This window comes from Acartia tonsa, chromosome 7, assembly GCF_053477335.1.
Source record: "Acartia tonsa isolate MP-2025a chromosome 7, ASM5347733v1, whole genome shotgun sequence".
Classification (NCBI taxonomy): Eukaryota; Metazoa; Arthropoda; class Copepoda; order Calanoida; family Acartiidae; genus Acartia; species Acartia tonsa.
The window spans coordinates 22,946,032-22,972,240 of record NC_137266.1 but is presented as its reverse complement, the minus strand read 5'-3'; the positions used below and the strand labels follow the sequence as shown (position 1 = coordinate 22,972,240).

At 31.1% G+C, this 26,209-nt stretch overlaps 2 protein-coding genes and 1 long non-coding RNA gene across 3 annotated transcripts in view; all 3 read right to left on the bottom strand.

Moving 5' to 3' along the window:
- The window catches only part of LOC145325090 (uncharacterized), a 98,893-nt gene that overhangs the window by 54,557 nt on the left and 18,127 nt on the right, over window positions 1–26,209 (bottom strand). The window lies entirely within an intron of this gene.
- On the bottom strand, window positions 8,671–18,990 carry LOC145325089 (uncharacterized). The gene is made up of 7 exons (XR_013881396.1): window positions 18,948–18,990; window positions 16,085–16,151; window positions 12,995–14,061; window positions 12,127–12,192; window positions 10,828–10,908; window positions 9,648–9,771; window positions 8,671–8,855 (listed from the first exon to the last, which is right to left on the bottom strand). It is a non-coding gene; the product is annotated as an uncharacterized LOC145325089 (long non-coding RNA).
- LOC145324461 (uncharacterized) lies at window positions 19,003–25,885 on the bottom strand. Its single transcript, XM_080167047.1, has 3 exons — window positions 25,441–25,885; window positions 19,097–19,415; window positions 19,003–19,010 (listed from the first exon to the last, which is right to left on the bottom strand). Exons 1-3 carry the CDS (start codon window positions 25,561–25,563, stop codon window positions 19,003–19,005), a joined length of 450 nt encoding a protein of 149 aa, XP_080023173.1. The 5' UTR covers window positions 25,564–25,885.

Below are 26,209 nucleotides of genomic sequence, written 5' to 3'. Positions count from 1 at the left end.
CCAACATTTCAAAAGAGTTTATAAAACTTTGGGTACTAGTATAACAAATATAAATATAAAATATACTTAAAGGCTTATAAAATATGAAACACTTTATTACATAACAGTATTATTTCCACTCTATTGCATGCAACTAGTCTAAGGTTAACAAAACCGCAAAGATAGACCAATAATCTTCATCTAACCATCAATACTAAACAAATGAATGTAGAATACACATGGATATTATGACAGAAGAAAAATTGTCGTCAATTTAGGTTGCAATATCACCTCGCATTTATTGGTCGGGCCGTTTATCCGGTAGGAGGGGAGAGGATGGGTAAAGGAGGGGATGGGGGAGATTATTATTTTAACCCGCTACAGAGTTCACTTTATTATAGTACATGAAAATCTAGTGTAAGATCTAAGGTATATTAAATCCAATACTAAACGATAGGTGATGCCTATAATTTTGGTATTTCTACAATACAACAATATCTTAAAAATATGCTAATGTATCTTTAGGATGCAGTACAGTGCAAAGTGTTAGAAGCAAAGCTACTTTATAACTAACTGTGTCTGTCTGTCAGTCGGTCAGCTTTCTCTTAGATTCTATTGAAGATAGACAGCTGAAATTTTCAGTGAAGATTCCCATGACATATGCACATCTAGTCTATACATTGTTTTGTACGTTTGTCTATCAGTCATGCTTTAAAAGATATAACCATATTTTTAAAGGTTTTACATGTTAAAGTCGTAAATTTTAAGAATGACATGGCCATTTGTGTTTATATATTTGTAATTGTGCTTTAAGAATTTAACTCCCTTTTGTAATGGTTTCATAATTTTATAAGAAAATGCTTACTTATAAAAAAAAACACTGGAATTTATATTGGCTATACAAATCTATATAAAAATTATGTGTTTTTAATGAACACCATTGTGAAATTTGAGTGTTTATGAGACTGCCTAAAGAAAAGAAACATTTCTAGAGATTTGTTATTTCTAATTTCACATAATATTTCTCAAGTGATTAGATTTTCAATTGTTATCATTATTTTATTATGTAAAATAAATAAAAAGTTTTGTCAGTGATATTTTGTTATTAGCAGAAAATATACTCTATAAACCACTGCTTTTTTACCTACCAATCAATATTTAGTAAAAGCACTTAAAGTTTGAACCAACGAATGAGAGAACGTAATTACAAAACTTTGGAGAACACTACAAATTATAGTCCAATGTCCCTTCTTTCCCTAAATTTTGTTAGAATCAGAATAGAGATTGCTTGGACTCAAAAACAGGCACAACTCATTATCCGCCCCACAATGTCAAAAGATCAGGAAAACAGATTGCTGCCTTAATTGGTAATAACATTAACGTTGTCTTTTTTTTCATAGTTCTATTTCTAATGAAAATATACTTTTAAAAGGAACATTTATGTATAGTTAGGTCAAGCCTTATTTGTATATATTCATATATGTGATACAAGGAAAATTTTTGTCCGTTGCAGCGGTGAATTTACAAGCTATGAAACAAGAAGTAAAGCAAACAGTAGTTTTACGATAATTATACAACAAAGTTTTGGTTAGTAACAAAAAGAAGTAAAACGAGTTCTTTTTTATCAAAAGTTTCAGTCTTAGAACTTTTCCCCTGTTTTTTTCTGGTGATGGTCATTCGGACATACAGAAATAATACCGACTAAAGTGTAACTACGCTATAAAAATACACATCTGAATGAAAAAAGTGCATTTATTTTTTTGAAGAATGACCAAAACATAACATACAAACGTATGTTTTCATACACATGCTTCTTAAAGTTTCTTCAAATATACGAGAAAAAATAAGAGACTTACTGTTTCCCCATATCTTCGAGGGGTTTAGTTTAACAAGAGTAAGGAAAGCTTTACACCGAAGTATATCTTTTTTTATAGAGAAGGTATGGCGTAGGAGATCCCCAACCCCTCAAAATAGCCAAAATCCTGCCCTGTAGTGATACCTAAAAAATAGTGGAACAATATCTTCATTACAAACAAACCTTATTTCCTTTCGTTAAAGATAAGTGTTACCCATAAAAAATGGTTGAAGCCAAAGGTCAACAACGAAAGAAAAACAGTATTTTTTTGCTTATTTGTAGGAAGATTGTTTGTTAAAGGTATGTTATATACATGGTTTATGTAGCCTAAATACAAATTTAGGAAAATTTAGGTATGTAAAAAAAGAATGACAATATTTCAAGGTGTGAATAACATTACAAAAAAAAACAGATAAACAGTGAAATGTGAACACACTTCAAAATACAATTAAAGTAATATTAATACTAATTTTATTGGACTTCAGCTCATTCTTTCCTTTAAAAACCAAAACGTTTGTTCTTCAAAAAATACTTTTATAGCTTGAAACAGTTAAGAAAAAAATTGTGTATGGTATACCCTGGCTTATAACCTTGATATTTTGATAAACAACCTTGGGGATCTACATAAGTTTTGCATGTGTGGTGGGTATTTATTTAAATATTTACTTGACCACATTTTTACAGTTCAGACTTGTGACAGATATTTGTAATATCATAACCTATAGGGGTATTTTAAGTGTACAATGTTACATGGTGTTTGTTTGGAGATTGGTTTCAGTTAGTTCAAATAAGGTACTGCATTTGATTACAAAAAGGGGGAAGTATTTTTTTGCAAAATCTAAAGCAATCAAGATTTAAAAACAAGGTCCTACAATCAAATGCCGAAAAGGTATTTTACTCATGTACTTTATTTGACTGTTTAAATTGAGATCTTATGGTTTCATGGAATACCTTTTCTCTGGAAATTTCAGTGTTAAATTTAAAAAAGAAACAAGTTACAAAATAAGCATTTTCTAATATTGGCATAAACCTAATTCCTTGCAGACTTTACCTAGTACATATATGTATATAAAACCTACATACTTACATGCATGCTTTGGGATTTTAAATTCCATAAGAGAATTTTAACAATCTTTTTATAAAACAGCAAAGAAACATTTAACCCTTACTTTGTATCCTATGATTTAACTATGCTCTGATACTATTAACTCTTTAATAATTCTTTATCTTAGATGACAAATGAATCATTTTTCTTGTAGAAAGTATTGGGTGTATTGTAGTAACATAAAAATTTGAAGTTGTAACTTTGGTAAAACATTTGTTCATAATTCCTTGAAATAAAACTTATACTCAAGAAAAGAGAAGATCAAATTCTTGCAAACAGAATTTTCTATCAAGAACCTATTTCATTAAAAAAATCTCTTTTAATTAAAAGAAATGTATCTTGCATAATAATGTCATATCCTTAAACTTATGTTTTGACTTTTTGTGACCTTTGGGTGATAAACAGTGTTAAGAAGTTGACAATGAATTAGCCTGAATAGTTCTTAACTATGCAACCTGCATTATTTATCCTTGGACATGATCTAATGATTTGGTACATGGGGAAAATGAATGCATCTAAATCTTAATTAGTCAGATTTGTCTAAACTTGGCAAACACCTCACTTAGTTGCAGACCTTACTTAATATATAATGCAATTTATCAAAAAAAATTTACAATTTTGTATTAAGATTCCCAAGGCAGCAGCTAAAAATGATTTATTAATATTTAGATACAAGGAATGGTAATCATAAATTAACAATAAAATACTAAAATTATTAAAATGTTACTTTTAATTTAATGCAACTTCATTGTTAGTCAGTCTAACTTCTCCTAGTCTAATGTGTAAACAGCCAGTCTACTTGCAATGTCTAATATTAATGCATTTAGTACACAAGTCTAAACTTTGTTTCAAACATTCAAGCTTTAACAAATTAAATTGTTTTTCAAGAAATACAAAGTTAACTAATTAAGACATATTCAACATAACCAAGGAGTATTTCCATTGAATAAATACAGATTTAGAGAAAGAAGATAGAATAGTTAAAGCTAGCTTTACTACTTGGAAAAATATTTATCAAACTCTGGAAATTTTCATTACAAAGTTAGGCCGGGTAGATGATAGGAAAAGTTTTGGTTTCAATTGTATAATCTCTTAGTTTTATAATATCGGAAAAGAAATTTATGTCAAAGTTTTGGATAGATGGCAGAGATTTAGAACTTTGCAATTCCTTTTCCACTTTAGTTAAATAGTATTACATTCTAATATTTTATTTTATACTTTTTTAAAAAATTCTTGGCGATAATTACAATATAACTAAAAAAATGTAGGTAAAAACAATTTTATAACTTAACAACAAAAATATAAATTGGCAATGGTTTATTTGAAGTGATTAGGATAATGTCCAAACTTTTTCCAAAGTTAAAATCTGTTTCTAATAAAATAGAGAATTGTCATCTCTAAACTTTTATTGACAAGGGCAACAATCATCATTAGAATATTTAATTGTTGGAAGTGCATGCACTGTATTTTTGAAAGTTTACTTTTAATATCAAACAAAAGTATTTAAAATTATTAACTCCTAATAAAGAAGAAAATAAAACAGTATTGGAAACCTAGAAAAAATATTTATAATTTATGAGAACATAAACCAGTGCTTTGCAGCAAAGAAAACATAGGCGTAACTGCAACCAACATTTCTGGATAAATGAATTAGTAGGTTTAGACTAGTCAAACAATATTTCTAGAATATCTGACTTTTCAAAATGTATAAATTGTTCTTTGTAGAAAACGACACTAAAAAGGGTTAAAAGTTTTGTCATTTAAAGTATCATATACAATTAATTTTAAGATTTTGTTTAAATGTGCTTTTAGACTAGATCAAAGTAAAAATGAAAAAGAATCAACTTTTTAAAATCCAATCATCATGTTCTAAGTATTATCTACTATCCTGAATGTATTTTCTATATACTACTGAAGAATTCCTTCTTAAATCTAAATTATTTACAGAATTGTAGTTTTTATGTGTGGTTATGTGTGCTTTTGCTGCAATGCATTGTTTTATTAGTTGTGAAGCAACTCTACAATTTTATTTGCTGAAAAGTATAGACTTGCATTATTTGTCTGATGATATAAAAATAACTATTTGAGATTATTTTAAAAATAATGTTATGCCAGTTAACTAACACTTATTGATCATTTTGAATACTTTGCAGCTAAAAGACAATGTTTTGTCCTTGTGACCTGAAAATTTTAGGTTGAGATACCCAACTTTTAATATCAAAATTGGTAAGAATTGAAAAATTAGTACATTAGACAACTTTTACGCTAGATATCCAACTTAACAATAAATACTTATTTTATATTTACTAATTAATTGTATTTACAACCTGAAAAACTCAATGATTCAATAAAGATTACACAATGACTTGGCCTTTGAAAAACAAATAAACTGTTAGTGTGCATTTTCATCAAAATTTAATTTGACAAATTTCCAATATTGTTTTCAAAGGTATCATGGTGCACTTATTAAAGAGAGTGGTAATAGATATATATAAAAAATTTAAAGAAAAATATAAAAACTAAGTAAAAAAAACATTCTTTTACCTATTCAAAACTTTAAAGGTATCTTTTTGTAAGTTTAGCACAGGTAAGATTTAAAAGCCGTAAAAAACATAAAAATAAATAATTAAAGAGATTTTCCTATGGGTATCTTTTTACATGATACTGATTGCATAGCTAATCTTTAATTAAGTAAGATCTGTCTCTACCTACAAACATATAATTAATCAATTTACTTATATAATAAAAGGTTAAAATTAGTATTAAAATATAATTATTACCCTATACATTTTGAACAAGTGGATAAAAAGTACAGTTATCTAGGATAGTTAGCTTAGGTTCAACACATCATCCAGTACAAAGCTGTCATGAAAATTGTAGTACTATTTTCGAGTATAACTTCAATTTAAATTAAGTAAAACACTATATAATAAACCTTCTTTAAAAAAAATTAAATCTAATAATTCATACTTCACTACTTTAGGAAAAAAATATCCTTGTCTTGTCTATATTTTGATATTCAGAATTCCAAATACCTCATACTGGACATATTCCTTTACATAAACTTGTCCAATATTCATAATTATATAACTACACTGAAAACAGTAGAAGTAAATTGTTTTTAAAAGTAAAGCTTTTCTATAATTAGGGTCGGTCCGTCCGTAACGGTTTGCTTTTTTCGTTTACTTTGGCATGTTAGAATTGTCTATCGAATTCAAACTTTGCATGATGAATCCAGTAGATGTTAGGTACGATTTAGAAAGCATATCAACTCTATAATCGTTACCAAAATGTCCTTACGTCCAGTTTAAACATGCTGATTTTTAACAACAAATTTTTATGTGATATAATGATCCGTTTGATTTGATTTATGGAGAACTGATTCCAATTATAACAAGGTACAATATCATAAGCGAAACATCTCTATTATCAAGTCCTAAAAAATGTAAGTATGTTCTTGAACAGTATTCTGTATTTAAGAAGTTTTGCAACAATTTTACGTATAATTTGTCAAAACTTTTATACTTATATTTTGCATATTCAGCTCTAACACTCTACAAAAGTTAATGTTCGTCTATCCTACCGTTTCGCTTCGCTTTTATGGATGTTGTTATCCTTGTTTCATTAGAGCAGCCTTCTTATACTATTGACCATAGTAAAACAGCTTTAATTTCAATTTTGACAGGTAATATCAATCAATTTTAGTAAATTTTGAATAAACAAGTAGATGGTTTTAAATTAAAGCTACTGGTAAAAAAGTTCCTTTGATTTGATTTGTTAAAGTTTTTCTTTGTATAGTTACTTGATAGTCTAAAACTTAAAGTTCTAATTTAGATTTAATTTAAACTTAATACTTAAGTTTAAATGCAATTTTTATTTAAAATCAAAACTTAGAGGAAAAATTACTTTAAATATTGTACAGTAGTATAAAGTAAGTATAGTTGTCAATTTTAAATGCAATAGTAATGTTATTTCCTATAATGACTAGTGCAATATATGGCAAGGCATACTAAAACTTTAAATGTGGGAGGGGTAATTTTATTCTTTTTTAAAAATAGTAGAATATATTTTCTCTTATTCATTCAAAACCGTTTAACATATCCGGTGAATTAGAACCGGTTCACATCCATACAAAAAAAAAAACTATGTCTAGCACCTAGGGGCTAAAAAACTGGATTTGATCTTATAATTCTACATTTTAAATCCGCGGTAAGCTGTTTATAATACGATGCAAGAAATAACTAATATCTATTTAGTATCAAAGCTACTCCAAAGGTATAATACATTTGTATATTTGTCAATAATGAATTTGCTATCTAAATGCTTTTATTTCAAAATTAAAATTGATTAAAAATATTTTTTGTTGGTTCAAACACATACTTCTAATACGCCACTGTTACAATACAGAAATAAATATCATTCTATATATCCATTTCTTTTTTCCTTTCTCACACGCTCTCTCTCTCTTTCTCCCTCTTGCTGTCTTTTTTTCTCCCATATATTTACTGAATATATTGCAATTTTAGGTTATAGTGCATATTTTTTGTAAAGGGTATGGGTCATATATGACCCAAAAAACAGTTTCTAAGAATTATTTTATAAAATAACAAGTACTTTTCCTTGACCTTTATGAAAAAGAGAAAGTTATAAAATAACAGTAATAAAGTAGTAAAATCCGTGGAACTCGACCCTGTCTTTGTTCACTGGGCCTAAAAACATAAGTAAAACAAAATCACCCAACATAACAAAGACTCGGACGAACACTCCACTTTAACATACATGAAAATCATTTAAATAAAACATTCGCTCTATCCAGTTTCTATATCCAGTTTTATCCAGATATGTTAAAATGGCCTAGTTAGAATAAAACGCGCTACAACCTTCTATTTTTGCGCAAACAAAATCATATTGCAATGTACAGACAAACACACTTTCTACTTTGATAAACGTTTCCATAAAACAACAAATTTACCACAAAAAGTGTATTTTTCATCTTTGGAAAATGGATAGTTATAAACTTATATCAATTATCAATAAATTTGTATAACAATCAAATAAAAATAGATTATCAAAATTTGTGATTTTAACATGTAAAATAAAATGATAACATTTTAGATATTATTTTAGATAAACTAATAATTTTAAAATATTAGTAATGATATAGTGTATGTTAAATATTTTTTCTATAAAATGTGTGATTTTTGCTAATATTTACTATAAAATTCTGTATGTATGTATGTAGCCTTGATTCTCTGAAGTTAGGATTCAGATGCACGAGGAGATTGGAGGTGAGAATCCTTTGACCAATCATAGATTGGTAAGCTTCGCGCACAGCTGAGTGTATTCTATGTTACATTACAAGCTGACCCGCAATTCTCGTGGAAGCTACTCAATTATTACATCACCCTGGCCTAGAGTTTTGGCAGGTGTTCCATATTAAGCCACCCTAATTAATGGCACTCTCATATGAATGAGGAGCATGGACGAGGGAAAGCACGATTACAGTTGCTTGATAGGTAGGATCCTAACTTCCTACAAATCTCCCTCTTTACAACCTAAGGGCATCACAGGGAAGGTTGCGTGATTATATACTGACAAATTGCAACAGCATTTGTCATCCAAGTACAATATCTATGAGGGGGCTTGAACTCGGATTTTCCCAACCACAGCGTAGTGCGCTAACCACTACTCTATGGGACACTGACTATAAAATTCTCACTGTATTGTTCGGGTATATATCACAAAAAGGGTTAGCTCACCTTCCACATATTAAAAACTTTCACTGACTGTGTCTATAAATATGAGAAGACAAGGGAAGACATCATCAGTTTTCAGGGTACCACTATCTCAGGTTCAGTTTCTAAATCTTGCAGCAAGCCCGTTCCTCTGTGATGTAAACTCGTACAGCAACAAAACCTGTAATAAAATAGTCTTTAATAATTAAATTGGAATTTTAGAACTGTAAATAAAATACTGAAACTTAAATGGAATTTTTTCTTTTTATTTAATCTTAGGGTTTAATCCCAATATTGTTAATAAATATGTAAAGCAGAATGTCCTCCGCTTTTGGCTTATTAAACATACGTCTGGGTTAAAACCCAGGCCAGAGGAAATAACGTCCTAACATATTGTTTAATAAACTTTGAAGGCCAGGGATAAGGGTTGGCAGTAGAACTTGAGTAGGAAAACTGATAGTTTTAGGGCGGACTGACTCTAAGTGTAAAAAGTATAAATAACTTAGTCTCAATCTGACCTAAAATTTAGGACATGGTACAAAAGGGTTAAAAAATACATTGATATTTCTGACGGGACGGTTAAATCTGCTGTATCTACGAGTAAGTGAGAGTTGTAGCTAGGTGACACTAACAAATCTAGCTCCTCGGGACCAGCGAGACGTCCCAGAAGTGGTTCCGTTACCGGTTTCATCATCACCCGATCAAAGTAAGTAACCATAGTAATAATAGAAATTTTTTTTCCAGAGGGGGATATTTTGGAACTAGCTAATATAATTGAGTAAAAAAGGCCTATTTACTTGAATAACACATTAGGCTGTTTCAAAATACAATTTTTTCACATTTTTACCTATTTTTTCCAAATAGATAAAAAAGTGAATACCTCCCCGGAATTACTATTCTATTCTCACAAAAGGACCAAAACGAGAAAATAATAGTAATGTAGGATACAGATGTAAATTATATATAAACTTACCAATAAATATTCAAAATAGAACCAGATCATTATAACAAAACGGACAGCTAAGGCAACATAAAGTAGAAAGAAGGTCAGGGCCCAGACAAAGGCAGCCTCTGGCAACATAATCACACAGCAACACCTAAAATAAAATAAAATTATAATGACAAGCAAAGTTAGAGATCATATACAATCATTGGATGATGATCTATATATTGAAGATCATCCCTTTAACCAATATCCATTTAACCCAGAATACGCACATTCCAGCGGTAGCGAAATATATCTCCGTGCAAACGATTTTGACGGAGATATACAATATCTTGAGAGAGCTGAGTCTCGTCAAAAAATAAATTCCGCTACCGCAATGTCGCTATTTAACAAATTAAAAAGCAGGACACAAAATATTACAGTACAAGCCGATGTACACAAGGAGAATAGGCCAGTAGCCCCTCCGCGTATTAAGGAAGAAAAACTAGACAAAACTAATAGACCAATCAAAGAAAATATCCCAAACGACATTGACTCATATCCAAAAGCTAGAGGCCTACCATCAGACTACACAGAATTTGAATATGACGCAACTGACGTAGATGAGAGAACTAAAATAGATAAAAAAGGCAAAAACAAAAAAAGTCACAATAAAGATCCTAGTGACCAGTCAGATACAGACAGCAGCTATAAAAGAAAAAGAACTAACAAGACAAAAAAGCAACAAACAAAATATGACACATACAGCAGTGATTCATCTGACAGTGAGTCTGAAACTGTCAGACAGACAAAAACAAAAAAGTATCACAAAAATGACAGAAGTGATACAGATGACACAACAGATAATGACAGACAAGACACAAAATACAAAAACCACGGCAAGGACCAACGTGGAAAGGACAATGACAAACGCCGCAAAAATGACAAAAATGACAAAAATGACAAAAATGACAAAAATGACAAAAATGACAAAAACGACAAAAAAGATAAAAAAGGCAATAAAAAAAGAGAAAACAAACAAAGAGAAAGAAAAGGTCACGGAGATAGCAGCGACGATAGTAGCACAGACAGTGACAATGACAGAAAAAAAGACAGAAAAAATAAAAAGGATAAACATTATTGGTCTAGTAGTTCGTCAGAAAACAGTTCGTCAAGCGATGACGAACGCTCCTACGGCTATAAAAATAAAGCTGAGAAAAACACCAACCTTTTAAAACAATTAGAATTATCAGACAGTCAGGTCCACCAACTCAAGCAGTTACTATCATCCGCACACTCAGCTGTAGACCTTAATATAAAGAAAATTATAAAACTTGTGCCTAAATCACTAGTTAAAGGACCATGTGATCATTATAGAATTAGCAAAGAGATAAAGGTGCTCGGTAAGATACCGAACACCTTTTCTGAAGCTACTAATCCTATACTCTTTGTAGGATCCTTTTCATATATAAATGACTTTAAAAGGCCTTTTACACACTCAACATACAATAATCTTCTGGCTCATTATTTCAGCCCAGAGGCCCGAAATAAAATGGACCAATTAGAAATAGATCCTAATAGCTTAAAAGGGACTGAATTTGTGACCAAAATTATCACAACAATAGGAGGTGAATTACTTACGTCTTCGGACTATGAGAAAAAGTTCCATACATACAAATTCACCCCTAAAGATGAGGATCGCCCTAATGTTTGTTCCATAAATTTGGCAGCGTGGCTAAAAAAGACTGGACAGACACCAGAGGCTCAAATGAGTAAGCTAAGGGAAAAAGTGAATAATTATCTTATCCCTAGTAACTTGCAAAGTAGTTTTATAACTGCAACTAACACCCCAGACTGCAACCTTGAAGTTATTCTAAACTGGTTTAGTGTTAACAAAATTTTCTTTGACCAAGCCATTGAAAGGAAAAGGAGAAATAAAGAAAGGCCCGAAAATAAGGCAAATATAGGTCAAATACAGGGAAAAAAGGAAAATAAGTCTAACCCAAAACCAGTTAAACAAATGCCTATAACTGAAGATAAAAAGGTGGACACAAATGAAAACCAAAATAAACCAGTCCAAAATCAAAACTATAGGCCTCCAAGGAAAATATTCCCCCCTTGCCCTCATTGTGCAAAAGAAACACATTTGGAGGAACATTGTATGCGACATCCTGACCCAGATCAGCGCCAAAAGAATAGGGATTGGGTTGAAAAGAAAAGGATGGAAGCAGCTATAAGACTACAATTAAAATGTCTCTTATGCAATCAGGACAGCCACGCTGCCGATACTTGTCCTATTTTTAAAGGGGTGACGCCTTGCCAAGATCCATGCAAGAGGTGCGAAAAATACGGTTTATTCCGTAGGCACCACCCCATAAATCACTGCAATATCCCAGAAAAAAACTAGATAGGCAGCCGAGCATCTCCCAACAAGCCCAACTTAATGTAAATAAAGTAAATATGTCCGACACTTATTGGGAAATGCCCGGCGGTTGCCGCCAAGAAAATATAAATGAAAAAAACTCACCATTAAATAATATTCAACACGTTCCACTCATGGAGCCAGATACAAACACAGAATTAACGTCTCAACCTAAAATAGATAACATAATAGAGTTAAACCAATTAGAACAAGTAGAAAAAAGTCTAGATAACACGAACTTAAATTTTGAAGAATTACAAGATACTGAAATTTTAAATCAAAAAATGCATGAGATAACAAAAAATAAGGACGAAAATTCGGACATTGATGAGGAAAACATATTAGAACCATTAAATATTCATGTAAATAAAATCGATAAGGAATTTAATGATATGTTTTCTATAACTACAAGTAACGTGTCTACCCCCAATTATAGTCGGACAAGCAGTCTCGAATCACTAATAACCCCTTCATTTTATATGGATGATAATAACGTCCAAACAAATCAGTCTGATGAAAAATCAGAAGACGAACAAATAGATATAAACAAAATAGAAAACAATCCGAATAATGAATCATTAAACACAGATAATAGTAACGAGGACAATGAAGAATTGCCAAGTGACATTTTTAAATATGACATTGATGATACAGACTTACTAATGGAAAACTGTAATATGAGTCGAGCGGAAATAAAAGATGAATTAGAAAAATTCATAAACAATAGCGATGACGATATTAGTATTCTATCAGACAAAGAGGACTGTATTAATGATGACAATATAAGTACAAATAGTACAAATTCTGAAGAATATCTAACCAATTTATGCGAAATCTTTAAAGAATTTGAAGAAAATAATAATACGGACAATATAGAAGAAAAAATAGAAAAATTAGCATACGTAGTTGCTAATATTAATTTAAATGACGAACAAACAGACAAAACCTCTGATAAAGAAACAGATATATTTACCTTATTAGAAGGTACAATAAATATTGAAGGGAATAGCGCACAAACTCCAGACAATTCAGTAACCATAAGCCAATCATTGTTCTCTGAAACACAATACATAGATCAATACAAAAAATCAGAGGAAAACATTGAAAACAATGACCCAGAAAATAATAGCATATTCAATAAAATGAAATCAAAGATTAAAAATAAACTAGAGGAAAACACACTAATTAGTACTTTGTTACTGATAATGCTTATTAACTCTCTTGGTCACTTTGCGCCATGGTTAATAATGGGTATAAGCACTATGTTATACTGTTTTAATTATGGGAAGTTAAAATTGAGTGAGTGGATAAGCACAATCAGTAACAAAAATGAGAAAATGTTTGATTTGAATAATATTGAAGAAGGCCTAAAAATCAAAATTATTCAATCAAACATTTCTGTACTCGAAAAAATCGAGGTACCCTATCTAATAAACAATCAGAGGCACATTTCGGAACTTGATTGTGGGGCAGCAGTCAACTGTATATCAGCCAACTTACTTAAACAGTTGCTCCCCACATACAAGTTCCTAAAAAGTGCCAAACAATATCGCCTTAATTCGGTAGAAGGAGCCAACATAGAAGTTGAATCCTGTAAAAAAATACCATGCATATTTGACGACGTAGGTAAAGTTTTCCTTGACTTTCATATACTAAAGGAAGATAATATTAGCCTTCTAGGACGCCCGTTTATGACCAAGATGAATATTTCATTAGAAGTTAAAGGGGAAAAAATAACAATAAACCTTAACCCAGTGAAAAAAACTAAAGAAGCTAAAATACCATATTGTGTAAACATCAACAATATTAAACTCAGTCAAGGGGAGGAAAAAGAGGAAATATTTAGTATAAAAAATAAAGGTCAAGAAGAACTCTACCTACCTCATCATAGCAACCACAACAATATAAGCATTTACTATAGAATATATAAAATTGATCGCAAAAACAGCGTGACTCTCGGTGTGACCATAAAGAATGTGGGAGAGAACGATCTTGTCTTGAAAAGCGGAGATCTCTTGCTTGGATTAATCCCTTACACACCTGAAAATAAAAAAGAACCAATTAATAAAATTAAAGGTTTTAAAAAAAGTAAGATAGGATCTATAAGAAAAGTTGAGACAATGGACGAAAAAAATCAGAATAATGAGCAATCTAAAGACCTAGTAGTACAAATGAATTTTCGTTCTATAGTTTCAGCCATTTTTATTATACTACAACACTACATAAAAAATAATATAGTAGCAAATTATTTAACCAAACTAGTAGAAAGTTTCCCATTTGAAGTGAAACTAAAAAATTGAAAAAACCCCAGCCTAAGACTATTATATTTGAAAAGGACCAAATATATAAAAGTATTCAGACAAAACTTAAGATAAATAGTATATTTTCTGCAGATGAAAATAGCGCTCTTTGCTTAAAAGATGTAGAAGATAAGTTTATAAATAACAAAGAAGGGATTGAAATCACCGCTCCACTCCCCCCTCCGCCATTAACATTAGATGAAATTAAAGCAAAATTAGATTATATAACAAATGAGAATCATAAACAAAAAGTAGCCGAGTTATTACTAAAGTATAACTCGGGTGCTAGTCACAATTTTGATATAGGAGCTTCAAATGTAGAAATGGACTTTCCTTGTCCAAAAAACTTTAACCATAATACCAAAGTTTATAATTTAACTCTAGTAGATACCCTTCACTTAAGATATTTTATAGACCTTTGCATTAAAATGGATATAATAGAATGCTCGCCCCCAGACCAACAATTTGGTTCTCCAGTATTTGTTACAGGGAGAAAAGACCGGCAAGCTCCCCCCCGCATAATAATAGATGCTAGGCAAGTTAATGAAAGTATCCCTTATAATGTAAGTAGTATAACAATGGATCCCATGCAAACGCTTAAATCAATATTACCCCATGTCCGATATGGCACTTTTGTAGACATTAAAAACGCTTTTTATAACTTAAGATTATCAGATAAAGTTTTAGAAAGTGGTGTAAGTAACATAGTGACTAGTTTTGGGTGTTTTCGTTTCAAACGTGCTATAACAGGATATGCAGGGACACCTAGTTTACTTTTACACTACATTTTATCCAACATCCATATAAATAAGATGGGTCTACAAGAAATTATTGAATTACTTCTAGTTTGGTTTGATGATCTCTCAATGTTTTCTTGGAAAGAAGAAAGCATTGAGGACCATCTAGCCAAACTAGATATACTACTTAGTAGATTAAATAGACTTAATCTTAAACTAAATCTAGATAAATGCAAATTTATGGTAGATCTAAGCAAGGAAAAAGTAACTGTTCTTGGTTACGATATAGGAGAAGGGAAAATTGTAATCCCTGATAAGAAAAGGAAATTTATAGCTAAAATAGACAGACCAAAAAACTTAAAAGATCTACAAAGCTTTTTAGGAAATCTTCAATACTATAGAAGCCTTTTATCCCTAACAATACATGGCCATATGAATGCTTTATATAAACAAGTAAGAAACTTTAGTTGGGATGAAGAAGCCGAGTATAATTTCCAAAGCATAAAAAAGATTTTCTTAGAAGATTCCCTTAGTAATGACGCAGCCATCGATTGCGATGTTCAACTGCTCTATACCGATGCATCTAAGAACGCAATCGGTGCAACTTTAATAGGATATAAAATAAGGGACTTAATACCAGTTAATCTCCCCCCCTTTTTAGAAATGCCAGAAAAAATAAAGGCATATTTAAATAATTCAAATGAAATTGGTATAATACACCAAGATGAAGATTATTTATCATTGTTTCATAAAATTTCTAATTTCTTAAACATTGACAAGAATGAAGATTTTGAAAAATGGAAAACAAATTTTTCCATACATTATACAATGAATGTAGAATTGGCCTATCTTCTTGAAACAACAGAAGATAATGTAGAATTGGATAAATTACAGAAAAATAAATTATTCGTAGAAAGAATGAATACTTTGCGGGCTGGGGGATACCCGCAAGAATGTCCTTTTTATCAAATGTTCCTATTTATGTCTTTTTCGACTTTCAGCAAAAGAAAAATAAAATTAACTTACCAGTCATGCAGAGACGGGAAGTTTATTGACCAAGATCTCCATCGTCGATTTTCTCAGACAGAGTCATCTGAAATAAATATAATACATTATAATGGGATATATTATTATATTGGCTCAAAAGACGATGTTAAAATAAACGAAAAAATCTACAAGAAGGTAGACAAAAATCTAGATATAAGTGACAAAGAAATATATTCTCTAATAGAAGAATCAATGAAAAAAGGCACAAATGACATAAAAAACAGAGGTAAAATTTTAGGATTCTTCTCAAAGACAGTTGCCCCAAATGTTATGGAGCAGACAGGCATTGTCTATCTAGAAATCTTAGCAATATTTGAGGGACTTACTTTCTTTGAGACGGACATAAAGCCTGTAAAAACTTTAGTATTGACAGACAACATTGCTTGTTTTAAAATATTAAAAAATACTAAAATAGAGAATAGAAAGTCAAAATTAGATTGGATAAGTCAAAAAATATTATTTTGGGTAGGACGATATATTTCATTTTTAAGTATATCAACAAAAGAGCAACTCGCTGATTTCGTAAGTAGGCTCCTGCCTGAGCAAAAAGAAAGACTAAATTTCATAATTGACAACATAAAACCAATATACATAGGAAAAGATTTTGAAATCTACGAACCCACACCCATTGCTCGTGACCGAGAAGGGTTTGAAAATAAAAATAATCAAGTAGATATTCAAGCCATAACAAGGGGAGTGGCGGACAAAGCTATTAAAAAATATGAGGAGTTGAAAAAAACAGGGAAGGCAATTAAAGAAAAAGTGATAAGTATAATGCCTGAAAAAACGCCGACCAAAAAACCTATAAAGGTACAATACCCCACTCCACAACATATTATTACTGACATAATAAGTAATAATAAAGAAAAAAAGGTAATAAATACTCCGAAGAAAGATACTACAAATCAAATTTCTAAGAAAATTGAAAGTAAACAATTATCAGAAAAAACAGTTAGCAAAAACAACGAAATAATAATAACAGAGAATAAAACCAATGAAATTAATGATCCCTTAACCCCTGAAAGCAAAGATAAACTTTCTAAAAAATCTGAAGGAAAAAAATTAGAAAGTAACATTAAAATACCAGATAATAAATTATCAAATGCGGGAGAAAGTATGAATAAAAGCACACTTTCCCCCAGCTTAGAAAATACTTTCGATAACAACATAATAAATTATGATGACTTAAACTCAATATTACATAGTTCAAATCAACCAGTGCTTGCAAAAAGTTTAAGATCTTTAGAACACAGATTAAATAAAAAACCAACCAGGGAAGAAAGGGAAATCATGCGAAAAGAAATAATAGAAAATTATCTAGACCAATCAGTAAAACTACAAGAAAACTCTAAAGAAAACGAAAATGAATTTCCCAGTCATATAGAAGACGAGGAAAATGACAGCATTATATTAAGGCCTAACGCTAATGCAACTTTTGAAAGACTTAGAGTATTCAATAAGTCAACCTTTATAATGTTACAAATAAATGAAGGCATGAGTAACGATGTTTACCCATTTTCTTTAAAATACTATAATAATAAACTAATTTTGCCTTTTAAACTTTATGGATATGTTGCAGCACTAACGCATGCTGATATGATACATAGTGGAATTCAAAAAGTATATGATAATATAAAAACAATCTACTATGTAAAACATAAGTCAAAATTATTTGAAATAATAACAGCCCAAATATCATTATGTTTCACCTGCCTGAAAAGCAAGGCAAATCATATGAAATTAGAAAAACAAACGTCAATAACAAGAGCAAATTTTTATAGAAACAATATTGTTACTATTGACATTCTAGAATTTCCAAAGCGACTAAATGAAAACAAAGATATGAAACTAGAAAATATCGCAGGAATCTTAGTCGCGATGGATGTGGCAACACAGTATCTTACTTTATACTTCCTGCCAAATCTTAAACAAAAAAGTGTTGAAATGGGCCTAGCTAATTATATTATGATTCATGGACAAGTCAGATTTATATGGTGTGACAATGGAACAAATCTAAAAAACCAGAATAATACAGAACTACTGAGACAATTAGGGGCTAGATTTTTAGATTCGGCTCCCTATAAATCCGCAAGTCGCGGAAATATAGAGAACCGTATCAAAATAGTCCAAAACTTAATAAGAATAGCTAGGGCCCATGCAGGAAGTATAAAGATCAAAACTGCGTTAAGCACACAAATCCATATTGTAAATACAATGAAACTGATAGGAACCTCCCTCTCACCGTACAACTTACACTGGTTAAGTCTGTACGGTTTCGAGGGAGGGATAACTCAAACAGACGATTTATTTAAGCCTCAATTTAGCTTTGATGAAAAATCATTAGAAACAAGGTTTGAAGAATTTCAAAAACCATTCAAAAGCTTACATGACGAAACAAGAGAAGTAATTATAAAAAGACAAGAAAAGAAAATTAAGAAATTAAATCAATATAGATATCCACATAAAATAAAAATTAACCAATTTGTGCTACTCAAAAAAGACGCACAAAAAGGACACGTATTTCATAAAAATAAACCATTATTTGACCTATATGTTTATAAAGTAAGACATGTGGGAAAAACACTTATTACAATAGAAAACATAGTATCAACGGCTATAGCGAGAGTAAATCCGACACAGTTAAAAGTGATTAAGACAGAATTGATTGGAAATTATCAACTACCCCCCAAAATAGCGAAGCATTTTAGGCTCATCACTATTGACGACATTGAAAGATTCAATGAAGTCAGTAAAATGAACAAATACTTTAAAAGATTACCAAAAGAAACATAATTATTAAATGAGAGCTAAGAGACAAAGTAAAACAAAATAAAAAACTTACCCGATCAATTTCCTCGACTTCAGATATGGAGACACTATCAAAAAACCCTCTCTCCTCAACTCCCTGCTGGGCGGCGGTAACAAGACCGGTCACCGCCACACCAGCGGCCGAGCCCGAAAAATCTAAAGCAGCATATATGGGCTCGGCACTTTCACGTCCTTCGTTCTCCATAACCACGAAATGAGAGGAAAGCGGTCCAAAGTTTCTTGTCTCGGCACCTCTAATCCGAGTATCAGTAATCTCTCTGAGGTGTTGGGGCCAGCTACTAACCTCCAGCAGAGCATCATGGTACCTAAGCGCTAAGAAACTTAATCGGCCTTTCAATAAGTCATTCTCATGAGACATGCGCTGAATAGTACCACGATGCTCTACAACAATATCACTAAGCTGATTGTTAAGACTGGAGATTTGACGTAACAAACGGCGTTTAGTTAGACAAAGGCTCATAGCACTCCAGGACAACATCACCTGAAAACAAATAAAAAATTAGAACAAACACAAAAAAATATTAAAAAATATCTCCCTGTCCTAGTAAAAGAGAAAGCGAATAAAAAAGCACTCCCATGAATGTAATAAACATAAAAAGTATAAGACCAAGCGAGTACAGGAATGAAGGAATATAGAAAAACATTTAAATTAAACCAAAATAAATTATAACAAAACAATAAAATAGTTTTAATATTTGGAAAGATAATTTATTAGAATAAATAAGAAAAGACTTTTAAAAAATATTCCTACATTCCTGAAAACTAGGTACTTTGTGAGTTCAAAGACCTGAAAACCAAGCAACAAAGGGTTCAGTTAGTCAAAGCCTTTTAAACATAGTGTTACAACATTTTTAGTTTTATCAATTATTAAAACTATATAGTAATAAAATAGAAGTTTCTTATGTTTTAAAACTTACAGTAAAAAGACTAAGGCAAGATTTTATAATCTGAGGAAATAACGTCCGCCGCCTTGTCTTTCCTTTAAAGAAAAACTTATTTCAACAAATGTAATAGACTTCTATAGTAATAATTAATGGGAAAATATTTATAACATGCAGTAATGATCAATTTTCAGAATATTGTTTTCTTAGTATGCATCCTTATCGGTGTAATTGCTTCTATTTTCTCAATAGGATGATACCTACCAGGCCTATCTCAGTTCATCTTTGCTATAATATGACTAGCGATATGACTCGCCAATATGTCGACTTGTACTTGCTATTCATCAATTATTGCATAGAAGATCTTCAGACTATGTTAATCTGGGCCACTAATAAGATCCTAAGGGCCAGATTAGCAAAGGCTATGAGACGGGCAGGGGAGTTAAAGTCACTATATGAGATAATAGGAGCACAAAAATATGAAAAACAACAACAAGCCGTAGAAAAAATGATACGCAAGGCCGAGGACACGGACGATTACTTCTACCGTGTTAAGGGCCTGTGGGAGGAGTTCGAGCGTTTCCCACCCAGAGGCTGGAACGAAAGAAACCGTTCACATAAATAATATTATGCTTATGCCCGATTTAATGTAAATTAAAATTTCATTAAGATGTCAAATAAAATATTAAACAGTCCATTAAAACATTAGCAGACGCATTTAAGAAAATAATTGATACGAAAATTGATTTATATTGTTTGTAATCATATTTTTAAAAAATCAGGATTAAAATATAAATATTCACCCAAAAAACCTTGTTAATATTATTTAATTTTTATATGTATTTAAAATCAAGGGAATAATATTCATAAAGTAGCGAAAATAATATATTAAATAAGATTGAAAAGCAAAGGAAACAACTTGCATTATTTCATACGCGCCAACTTGCAAAAGACACACACACCTATGCTTCAACCAATAGGTTACACACACACACGCCAGCCAGCTGGAAGGAAAGTACAAGTAATACAGTTTAAACACACACATTCACATAGACACAGTGCCACACACACACACCATAGTACAAAACAACACACACACACACTCGCGCTAAAAAACGAAAGTGAAAGTACAAATAAAATAACACACACACGCAAACCAAGCTAGCTTAATCTCTCAAATTAACCCAAAAAAGGGGAGGTAAAAAACCCCTAGACACACAAAGCGCAGAGCGCTCTAACTTCTCTCTTCAAAACACCTCGTAAAACCAATAATAAACGGTAAACTGAAGAGCAAATCATGGATTAAAAAGTCCGGTAACAACTAAACACAATAAAATATAAATGACTTAGACCCCCACCCCTAATTCTTTCTCTCTCAAATAAAATTCTCTTTTCCCCAAAGGAAAACCAAGAAAACACCAAAAATAAAAAAACAAGGAAAATCATTTCCAAGATAGGTCAAAATTAAATAACGAGTACACACAAATAACAAATATTAAACTAAATAAACAAAAAACACTAATTAAATAAATAATTGATTAATTTATTTAAAAAACAAATTAAAACAAATAAATACATTTTAAAAAATAGAGAATTCCAATCAAACTAGAGAACATGTCTCACAACTAGTAGTGCAGATGGAACAGTTAGTCTTCTCCTTAATTCTTCTTAAATATCCACGTAGCATTATGGTTAATGACAACATTCTTCCTTTCACGATAAACACATCCTCAAATGAATAAGGCCGATATTTCAATATCATACACAGAACATCATAAAGCTCCATCCGAAGCCAAAATCTCTCATCTTCAGTACTTTTATCCGCATAAATTCCTTTTTCTATATTCGAAATCCAACACTGCACTTCAGATTCATAGTTAGAACATAGTAAATTAAAATCAACGGTAGAACTCATAGCCAGACTTTCCAAACCAACGTCACAAATACAACTAAACCCAGCCACAGGTAAAAAATAAAAAATAATCACCTCTTTTAAAGTAACACCCCCAACCAATTAGAACAAATTTTTCAAGGACAAAACATGGCAACAACACTGCGCACAATTAGGACAACTTCAAAATCAGCTCAAACAAAATAACCAAATGAAAATAAATTAAATTAAAACCTCACAAATTAACAAAACATAACAAATAAAAAAACAATTTTCCATAATCTATTGAAAAACATTAAGAACAATACAAACATATAAAATACAATCTTTATTAACAAAAAGGTAACAAATTAATTTATAATCATATTGATAAAAAATTCTTCGCGTAGTCGTAAATATTCATCAATAATAGATCTCATGCGAAAGACAAAGGTCTCGCGATCGTCACCATAGCTGGGATATTGGGAGAGAAAGACACTATATAGGCGTTCCAAACGTGCATGAAATCCAGTAAGGAAACCATCCCTAACTCTCATAGGCAATTCAGGATTGTTGAGCCTGGTCACACTCTCGTATTTAACTTCATCCAACACTTTATCCAATAAAATCTTAATATGAGTCTGCAAATTATCGAAATTAAAATCATTTACAAGTAAGGCTTGGGAATTTGCCAGCACATTTTCTGCAAACGACATCTTTCAAACAGAATATATAAATGACTCAAACACCAAATAACCATTCATTTTTATACCAAAATAACCAGGTGCGTAAAGCTAGGGATACGAATCAAGCTCACGAGTAAACCTCATTAACCTGCCATTAACAAATTTCTATTGGATAACAAAATGATGCATAATAGTGCGCTAAATTACAGCGGCAAGCCTAACCTTACAATTCTTTCCAATACAAATTTTACAATATAAAATAAATCTAACCTTTAATAACAATTATTAATAAATTACTACGCCGTTTAAAACAAATAAAAAATAATTTTCCACAATTTATTGAAAAATTAATTTGGAAACATTAAAAACAATATTTCAAAATCAAGGAAAGCTGCCGCTGGTTTTCTCACAGATCCTGTTGGAAATTGAATCGAATCTTCGACGGATATACGCAATGTAATCATTCGAATTTTCGACAAAATCATCCCCAAAAGTAGCAGGCTTAGAATCATCTGGTGTAAAACGGTTGACCCACTCAAATTCTAGATCCAACAACTCTCTTCTAAAATTATTGCGATCAATCTGAGAAGCTAAATCTCCGAATTCGCCGTTTTGTAAACCCGCCATAAGCTTGGCTATATTTCTAGTAAAATCGCCATAAATAACTTTTAGAGCCTCGCGACTAGCAAATGTAGACATTTTCTCAATAAGCAACCAAACACAACTAAAATAAAACCAAACAACCAAGCAAAACATCAATTAAAATACAAAGATAAACCAATTCACGCGCAAATTAAACGCGCCAAATAACAAAGGTTTAATAGCTACCACACCTGGAGAAATAAAAAACACCCCTTTTTAAACCGATTAAAATAATAACTAATCTCCATATCAGCTGCGGGCAGCTAGACAATAAAAAAGGCGGCAAAATTATTAAAACAAAACAAATCTTAGAAAATACCATATAAAATAAAATAGATAAATAATTTTCACATTTATTAATGTATATTTGAAACACAAATAATTTGATTAAACATGAAAAACTCGGAGCTGGTGAAACTCTACATCATCTTCTACAGATCTCAACTTAGCAAGTTGAACAGCCTCAGTTTCTCCTGGCAAAGGCCGACAGAGCAAGACCCTTGCGACTAAAGTTTCTTGAACACCCATTAGTCTAACCACCTCCTGTCTATCAACGGTAGGGTCAGAGGTTTCAACCCTCATTTGCAGATATCTATGTGCATTCCTCATGACGTTAGTCAAATCCTCCCAAATTAATCTAACAGTTTCGCTTACAGCCATTCTTTTTAAATATATGCTAACAAACTAAAAGTAAAACCAAATCCAGAAAACATTAGAACTCTGTGAGCACGCCAGATGAGGATACGCGCGCGCAAGGATGAATAAACCATCCATAGAACGAAAATAAAATAGATCAGAAGTATTTTCGGGCATACAAAACAACAAATAAATAAATATTACAAAATTTATTCATAAAATTATGGAAATAAATTTTATAAAACACTAATTTAAAATCATATTAGAATAAAATTCTTCACGCAGTTGAAAATATTCATCCAGAATAGGTCTAGTACTAGCGACAAAACTTTGGCGTTCATCACCATACTTTGGTTGTAGGGCAAGAAATCTAACATACAGAGTATCCAAACGCCCAAAGAACCTAGTAACCCAGAATCCTTCCCTAACTCTCCTAGGCAACGTTGGATCATTAAATCTAGTAAAACTTTCATAACGAGCTTCATCCTGAAACTTTTCCAATAAGAAAATAAAATTCAACTTCATACTCTCAAACTGGCTATTATTCATCTCAAAAGCTTCTGCTTTCTCCTCCTCTGTTAATGACATTTTTCAACCAGAAAACAGAAATGATAAAACCATACCGATTGCAAACTATTTTATACCAAAAAACCAAGCATATAAACAAAATAAGCGCACTACTCACAAATAACACCTCTTTAACCTGTCTTAAACAAATTCCTATTGGACAAACTACAACCAAGTTTCAAGCAAAGAGGAACAATAAATAGCAACCAACCAATGTCCAAATAAAACAGTAAATAACATAACAGAAATTTTAACCAAAAAATCTTACAATAAAAATACAAAAACATAATTTCCAAATCAAAATATATTTAAAAAATAATCCTCGATCATGAATTTGTTAAAAAGACAGGCCAGACGTGATGAAAAATCAGAAACGTAAACTGCATCTATTTCTTTACGGTAAGAAAGCAAAATTTTCTCCTCAAAACTCGTTCTCAAAAAGGAAATAATCTCCCTAAGATCTAAGTATACTGAGAAAGACGTTTTTCAATCTCATCAATTTCAAACATTTTTCAACAAACAACAAAACACGAATAATAAATAAACCAAAATATTTCATTTTATTAAACCAACACTAAGACGTGCAAAACCATGCGCACACAAAACACAAAGGAATTAAAAATAGAACTCACAAACAAACATCATAAACACAAAATAGGGAAAATGTACCCCCTATTTCTCTATATACAAAGGACAGAAGAGAAAATAAATTAAACTAAAAATAAACTATTTCAACAATAGAAAACTAAAAATAACCCAAATCCCTCCCCACCCAAATAAAGACACTCTAAAAAACAGAAATTTTTTTAGAGGGGGATATCGTAAAAAACACAAAAGATCATAATTCCTCCAAACGAACAAATTAAAACATAAAATAAAAGGCAAAATAAAATAAAAAAGCCGAAATAAAAGGTTAATAACTGCAAAAAAGTAAGTAAAAAAAGGCACATCATACATTAATAAAAAATAAGTTATACTTGGCCAAGTGACTTTCCGAAAGGTTTTTAGGGAAATAAAACTATGCCCAACACGAGTGAGGGATTTATCCTGGACAGAGGCTTACAAGTAGTTTAATAAATCCCGCAACTAGTTTACTATGCTCACTAAAAAATTAAGGAAGTAGCTAGCCTGTGAAAGAGCGTACGTAGTAATCTAACCCCTTGGGTAGTTCACACCACGAAAGAACATTGCACAAATCCCAACTAGCCGAAAATAATTACTTACCAAAAAAGCAGCCAAAAACCATAGAAAAACCACACAACCCGCCAGCATTACTCCTTGATTAGCCGGCGGGACAAAAGCGGAAATCAAATCCTGCAGAACTTCGTTCACACTCGAACCGCTCATAGACTTGACAGTCAAATCCGAAACATTAGGAGGAACACCAGATCTAAAATAAATAAAATAATGAAAATAAATAAATCAAAATAAATAAAAAATAAATAAAAACATAATTCAGAATCAAAATTTTAAGAAAAAACCCTAAACACAAAAAAAATATCCAATCAATCAAGAAAGAAATTAAAATAAATCAAGAAAACATTACCCGCAAATAATCTCTCTCACGGAACTAACATTACAATAAAAAAGATCCCAAGGGGAATCACTAACCCCTTGGAACATATCATCATAGTCGTAATGATACAACATCGTCTCATTAGCCATTTTTTCACACAAAACTTAACTAAGCTAAACTCACCGATTAACTGAGGAGCAGAGAAAAAAAAAAACGGCCCAAATAAGACGGTTGAACATAAAAACAACACCAGATCTTCAGAAAAAAGCCCAGAGAAAACGGCTGGATATAAAAACAACATCGGATCTCTAAAGATCCATCAAACAATCTAAAATTAAAAAAGAAAATTAGAAACAAAAAACTAGACTAAAATCAATAAAAAGAGTAAAATAAAAACAAATACTTATAAACAAATACAAAGTAAAAAATTGAGAAATAAAAAGAATGTAAATATTTTTCTGTTTTGTAGAAACACTA